General features: G+C 33.6%; 1 protein-coding gene across 1 annotated transcript in view; it reads right to left on the bottom strand.

Moving 5' to 3' along the window:
* Window positions 1-7,890, bottom strand: part of LOC126769120 (angiotensin-converting enzyme) — a 174,374-nt gene extending 166,484 nt beyond the window's left edge. Inside the window, exon 1 of the mRNA XM_050487690.1 lies at window positions 7,150-7,890. Within this exon, the coding sequence (XP_050343647.1) occupies window positions 7,150-7,797 (648 nt within the window). The 5' untranslated portion in view covers window positions 7,798-7,890. The remainder of the gene's footprint in view (window positions 1-7,149) is intronic.
* Window positions 7,891-8,106: the final 216 nt, after the last annotated feature.

Raw genomic sequence — 8,106 nt, forward strand, 5'->3', positions numbered from 1 at the left:
TATTTGGAACGATAGTTTACATTGAATAAAATTAAATCTAGGCTATAATTCTAGCACTTTCGTCATTACAAGTACATAGACACAATTTCTAACTGATTCACAATTTTGCAATGTCCAAACTATGTAAAAAAGTTCTCAGTGTCACGACCGTGAGAATACCGTTCAAGGCGAAGGTACGATTCGTACACCAATACAGTGTAAGCATACGCGGTGTACAAAAACTAACAATACGTAATCTTGTTATCGTTATATTTTTTGTGTATCAACTAAAGGCACGACTGAATTTGATTGTGATCAATAATAATTGCTTAATTCGTGTTTATAATTCAAACATATCGAGACGAATTTGCATGTTATGGATGGAAATGCGCCGCATTTGTTCGAGCACTGTGGTGGAATAATTTCTCATACCTAACTAACTATCTATTAGTTTTATTGAGGCATTCCTACATATTATTGCGAATCTTACGATTATTTTAAGACAATGCAGAATTGTCGAAATGCATCTCAATAATAATTTTAAATCTTTATTATATTTGTAATTATAAAATACTCTTAACATAAGACAATACATATCTATGAAGATTTCATTAAATCAGAATATCATATTTTATCGACAGAACGCATCAAGTAATTGAAAACCTACCAAAATTTCGATCAAGGCGGCTGATCTAAGTAAATTCTCACATATTATAAAATTATATTACTCTAGTGTGTGCACAAATACAAATGTATTCTATTCCCTCTCACGGTTCAACAAGACGGATCATGTAAAAGATCAATGGGTACACACATGACTTCCAAGGCATGGGAGAGTAATCGCTGTCAAATTACTAGCTTCGAGCAACTACTGTGAACTACTATGCAGACAAACTCAATGACTTTTTGATTTATATATAAAGGCTGCATTTCCAAAAGCATTTATAGCCTTGTTATTTTATATATCTTCTGCCAAGCGTTTACCGGCCTAGTAACGCCAGAGTCCGCTTTCCTGCATCTATGCCTCCACTTTGCCAAATCTAAAGCATCCTCTTTAGTGAGATCTCACTAAGGAGTCGTCCCTCACAACCTAAGAGCACGATCTCACTAAGGAACATGCTTTAGATCGGGCAAAGTCGATATATACATTTTTATAGATCAACGAATAGATATATAAACCAACGAGGTAATCAACAATTAATTATATTGTAAAATCAAAATTTTATTATTGCTTCCACGACTACTACTATTGTACATAAGATGACATATTATATGTCAAATATGACAGCGGGTTTTCAAATAATATAATAAATAATGTTTATTCTATATTTGACCGTATGCTTTTTTGTTATTTTTATATTATTGTGTTGTTAAATATTGTTTGTATTTAACTGAGTGTCCTTCTTACGTGTAAACTGACAACTGGGCAATTACGTGCTGTCACGTAGCTTTTGTTCGATACTAGAACACTTTTTTGTAAATCTTTTATTTTATTTTTTATATTTTGTAAGATTTATTACTTTTTATTGTTATATTGGAGGCCTTTGTGTTAACCTCTATTAACGAAGTAGCGCTGTATCCTGTGAATATAGATACATGTATATTTTTAATATGTCACCTTCATTCCATTGATATTGTAAATGCAGTAACTACCAACTATGAAAAGCTATGACTATGCTATGAGTAACAACTATGAATAACAACTATGAAAAAAGTATAACACGTACAATTTAAAAAGGTATCTTATATATTATAAATTTAATTAGAACGACTGAATTAAATAAAAAACTGTTTTAGAAATAATAAAGTCGGGTTGTAATTATTCATGTACATTTTATTTCATTTTTTTATAATTTAAAATAAGAAGGCAAACCAACAAATGTGACATTGTAAGAAATAATAAATATTCCGTACATCGTTAATACGCCACCAACCCTGGGAACAAAAATGTTATATCCCTCCTACCTGTTCTCATACTGGCTCACTCTTCAAACGTGAAAATAACAATACTCAGTATTGCTGTTTGGGGATAGAATATATGTGATGAAAGGGAGGGAAAGCCACCCCCCACCCAGACGGGCTTCTACAAAATCCTACCAACAAGTAAAAGTAGTTCTCTAAAATCGTTTAAGCAATAAAGTAGTAATAATTCTCTATAATCATCGAGAATACATTCAAAAATCAATCAGTAGCTAACATTTTAACGTAATTAATCGCTAAACCGCATCTTAAAATAGCATGAATAAGAGCTCAGTTAAAAACTTAATGACTGAATACAATATGAAGCCTTGGTACAATGAATTATCTCATTGTCTAGCTGTCACAGACGTTATAGGTCAGAAGTCCTCTTTATTGGCGTCAATACGCGATATTTTGTTCCGCCATTTTGATTTGCGCCGCCATATTGATCAGCCATTTCGTGTTTCCTTATTATCGTATATAGAGCGTATAGAATAGAGAATGAGTGTGATAACTCATTCATAGGAAACATACTAAAACCCACACATCACACGGTATAGAGGCTAGCGTGCTAACTATGAAAATGTGATACTATAAAATTTTAAATATGAAATTTTGAGTGAGCCAGTATAAATATATGGCACAAGGAACATAACATCTTAGTTCCTAAGGTTGATGGCGCATTGGTGATGTAAGCGATGGTTAACATTTCTTACAATGCCAATGTCTATGGGCGTTGGTGATCACTTACCATCAGGTGGCCCATATGATCGCCCACCTTCATATTCTATAAAAAAAAATTATAAAAAAATAACAGAGATAGAACAGTGGTTAAAACGCGTGCATCTTAATCGTTGATTACAGGGTTCAAAGTGCAAAAGGATTTGCATGCGCTCGATTTGTGTTTAAAAATGAATCTCGTGCTCAACGATGAAGGAAAACATCGTAAGGATTCCTGGATGTGTCTAATTTCAATGAATTTTTAAATATAATTATATATGTATAAACCATAAACCATACAATAAGCCGAGATTGCCTAGTGGTAAGAACGCGTGGATCTTAACCGATGATCGTGGGTTCAAACCCGGGCAAGCACCACTGAATTTTCATGTGCTTAATTTGTGTTTATAATTCATCTCGTGCTTAACGGTGAAGGAAAACATCGTGAGGAAACCTGCATGTGTCTAATTTCATTGAAATTCTGCCACATGTGTATTCTACCAACCCGCATTGGAGCAGCGTGGTGGAATAAGCTCCAAAACTTCTCCTCAAAAGGGAGAGGAGGCCTTAGCCCAGCAGTGGGACATTAACAGGCTGTTACTGTTACATACAATATGTTCTGTCCGTGTAACGTTTTTAAAATAAAACTAAATAATTATGCAATACAAAGGGTGGACGATTTACATGACTATAACAATTATTTTATGGTTAATTTCAGTTCTCATTGTGAACTTTATATTGTATTTATTTTTGTTTCAAATGACACAACATCCCGTCTGCGTATTGTTTAAAAAATGGACAATTGAAAACCGATGGTATTACCAATATCGATTGCTTTGAATTCGACTTTTAATTCTATGTTTTTTGTTCGTGTTAAACTGATTTACTACATATACTACTTTTTTTTGTAAATATATACTTATATAGATAATTACACCAAGACTCAGGACAAATAGACATGTTCATGTACACTAATGTCAGTCCTGGGTGGGAATCGAACACAAAACCTTCGGCGTGAAAGGCAAGTATGTACCAACCACGCCAACGGCCTATCGAAATATGCCTTCGCTCAGCATTGCAGTAGCATTTAAGTTTTATTTATAAAAAGTTGTACTCGGCATTGTTTGTAATCGATGCGTTAGAATCTAAATATACATGAATATTATTATATAAGACCGTGGGAATTATATTTTACAGTTCGTGTATCGATTTATGCAATTAACTTCCTACAATTAATTGTTATTTATCACATCACAGTTTAATAAAAACGATATAACTGATCTCTATTGATCTTACAACACCGTTGTTTTTGTACGCTGTATGCTTGTTTCAATGATCTCATCTACTACTTTTACTAAAAATAACGATATAAGACTGCATATTATACGTCAATTGATAAAACTAATTTAAAAAAAAAGTAGCAGTTTGTGAATATCCTACTCCGGGGTTCAGGCTTCCTATCCGCTTAATGAGAAGCTTAAGAGCCTATTCCAACACGCTGCTCCAATGCGGTTTTGTAGATACACATGTGGCTGAATATTAGTAATTAGACATTTGCAGGTTACGTTACCTTACAATGTGAATATTCAACAGAATAACCTTCAATCCTTCTATTCGAAGGGAGTAGAGAGCTTAACCCAGCAGTGGAACATTTATAGGTTGTATAGTTTTCATTATTTTTATAATTATTTTATATACATGCGTTAAAAGACGCGTTCAAAGCAACTCATATTGTTCCATATAAATAATGACCGGCTATGAAAGTTTCCGGGCTCACATTCCCATCACACAATGGTAATAGATAAATTTCTATACGGCTTGTGACCTACATCTTCAATTTTCCCATTGAATGTATCTTTCTTTTTATATGTATTTTTTACAATTGATATCCCATTGGCAGTTTTGTATGATAATTGTGACGTCTTATATAGTCATTATTACAAGATGAAACAAATCAGCAAAGTTTTTTAGAAATTTTCATGCACTGAATTTGTGTATTTTAATTAATCTCGTAGCTCAGAAGCAGCGTGTTTGAATAAGCTCTAAGGCTGTGTGTGACATTCTTTTTCATGGTTAACGCCGTTTTTATTATTCAATAATAATATTTGATTGCTTTTCTTAGACGTGCACCTCAAGTTCAGCTGTGTCATATATTTTTTGATAATCCATCTTATATTAGACAATTTAAACTTTCTTTTAAAATAAATACTATAGGCAACATTTATTAATAAATACATACATACAATGAATTGAAAATAGCATCCAAGTATGGCATGACCTTAATCCATCACGTGGAATTGAAAATATGAACATTGTGAATAAAAATCCTTGGCATGAAAAATTTATAGATTATAATGGGCTTCAGAAGTCTAACTATGTCTTGTACTGATAAATTGACGTATTTTTTTGCAACTTTTACCGTTTTAACTAATAATTTTGTTTATTTTGTAACCCAACTACGGTGAAATGAAAAAGGTTTTTTTATTTTGCCGGGAAGGAAAATTACTCCACTCCACCTGATAGTAAGTGGTAGTAGAGTCCAAACGCGACACCGGCCAGAGCAGTCGGGAAGAATAATCCGCACTAGGCGTCCCCGCCTTAGCGCCAAGATTGAAGGATAAGGTTATGGTTTTAGAAGCTTTTGTATCCACATATAGTTATTTGATCCCGTTTAACTTTTAAGCCATTTATCGCATTTCAATAAATTTGGTGTCGTTACATTTATCTTAAAGTCCCTTAATGATGTCACAATTAATCCAAGAAGGTAGATATGAATTGCATATACGACAAAAGACAAAAAGAAAAGATAACAAGCCTCGAACTTTTTATCACGTGGGTTTATATATATAAAGAAATTTAATTTAATTTTTTTTTAATTAAGAAAATAGATTGGGGAAGCCCGATTTACTCGTAGTTATTATGGCATTTTAGAATAGATAGGCGGAAGGGTAATGTAAGAAGTATCAAACATTCATTACGTCGCCAATGCACCACCAACCTTGGGAACAAGGAAATATTATGTCCCGCGGCCTGTAGTTACACTGGCTTACTCCCCATAAAATCAGAACACAACATTAGTAATTACTTCTGTTTTGTCATAGCATATCTTATAAGTGGGTGGTACCTACCCAGACACATAAAGCCCAGCCACTATGTCAAAGCTTAAAGGACTCATTTCACACATCCAAATAAACCAATTTAAATTTTGGAAATGTGACAAATGTGATAAAATTTCAGACATAAATAATATATTTTTAAATTTTATTGCACCCAGATACAATAAATCACCATAGCACAGGATATACAGCACGTTAAAAGCGTGCAAATCGCGGCGGCCTTATCGCTATGGTGATGTATTCCAGGCAACTATTGTGACGTAATGTACTAAATTTAAATAAAAGATCTTTTTTTTTAAATATTTTCAGAAAAAAACAATACTACACTTTACAAGGTCTGGTGGACCAGTGTCTTGGTGCCTCCGTTATCTGATATAGCCACTACATACACAGAGAACAACGATGCGTAATGGGAACATAAATTTGTTACTTAGCTTACGAGGCTTCTAGCGTTGTATAAATCGTAGTATAAATTATAGAAGCCTTATATAATATATAAAATTTTATATTATTTTATATATTTTATATACTAATATTATAAATGTACAACATTCTTGTGAGTTCGTTTGTTAAGCTTAACTACTCAACTGATTATCATGAAATTTTGCATACACGTTGTCATAGACAACACTTATTAAAATCCGTTTTCAGATCAAAGCAAAGAAAATATTTTCCGTTACTAAGGCGAAAAATACATACATTCATAAGAACATATAAATTTAATTCACACGAACGATGGCATTTATTTTTATCATCAGATTGACCAGCATTGTTTACAGATAAAATCTTAATTACATATCTCCTTATAACATAACTTGCTAGTATTTTTCTTTTAGGTTTGTCTTTGCAGTATATTACAATAGTATAATCTCTTTTCAATAGTTCAACGAGGAAAGGTTCAAGCAAAATTATTTCATCAATGAGAACGAAAAATATGGGTTATAGTAGTAAGTAAGAGTACTAGTAAAGTTATAATGGTAGGATTTGATCAAGATTTAAGGAGGTGAAAATTGACCTTGGTGTCCTAACCCGAGCGTCAATTTAAGAAGATGAAAAATCGAAATGAAATGTTGAAAAAAATATGTTTAACTAAATATTTAAGAACCCAAAAATAATAATCGCAGTGTGAAACTAAACAGTACATAATTGTTATAACATCTGCGATAAATCGCTCTTTTTGGCAAGATAGTATCTAAATATTTCTCAGAAATTTTGTCTCAACACGTAATAAGTTTAACATATCCTTAACTTAAGCCTTTTTTATTAGCATTATTACGATATTATATAAGTTTTATAACTAGTTCAAACTAATTATAAAACCTATAATTATATTCCAGAAATATAAGAAAACAATAGAAAATGAATTGATACTCACAGCTGCGTGTTGCGTTGCGTCATTGACGTCAGTTTCGAAATTCCACTGAGCTGCTACATTATTGGTACACTCCTTCGAAGCCTGGTCGTCAGCTCGATGAAGAAAGTCCCTTACTTGTTGTACAGTTGCGTAGTTCAATCTATCATCGATGGTATTGGTATTAGAATCTCTATTGAACGAATAAGGATTCGTACCCACATAATTGGGATCATTACGAGATAGATTAGGATCATTGCGCCGAAAATTTGCGTCATTCGTTGTATCGATTCTATCATCACGATTTCTGTCATCAAAAGGACGCAGCGTAGAACTCGGGGTGCGTCCATTACCGTAATCTAAGCTCGGATATCCGTTGTTGCTTATATCCGGATTAATCCGGCTAAACGGAGTGGAGGAAACCGGGTATACCCCAGGAGTCGCGGAGTTTGGAGGTCTCGATGTACTGTATTGAAAGTTTCGATTCACATCATACTGGTTCCCTTGTGGATTTACAGATTGGGTGCTGGATAACCCAAAACCGTATGGATTACGTTGTGTTGACACTTGGGGTAATGGAGGCAGATCTAATTGCGGTTCCGCAAAGCAAAGGAACGGGACCAGTGTAAGATGGAACCAGATTTTTACATTTCTTTTGTGAGCACAGGCCATGGTTGACTGGCCCGAAGTTTATCAGGTTGTTATCTACAGCGACCAATGGTGCGTGGTGCTTGAATGCGCTCGCGTCGACAACTGTTTAACCGTTGGTACGAGCGGGGGCCGTGTGAATCAGCTTTGTTTTATACACTAAGTACTAAGTAAAGAAGACCTTGCGTCGTGCGTCACAGGGTAAGAAGACGTAGGCCAAAAATTTAATGCTACGAATATTAATTTTAATATTTAATTATTTTATTAAGCTTAAGTAATACCTACAAAATAATAAAACTATATATTAGAAACAGTATTTAATACCGAAGATTC

Source organism: Nymphalis io, chromosome 6, assembly GCF_905147045.1.
Source record: "Nymphalis io chromosome 6, ilAglIoxx1.1, whole genome shotgun sequence".
Classification (NCBI taxonomy): Eukaryota; Metazoa; Arthropoda; class Insecta; order Lepidoptera; family Nymphalidae; genus Nymphalis; species Nymphalis io.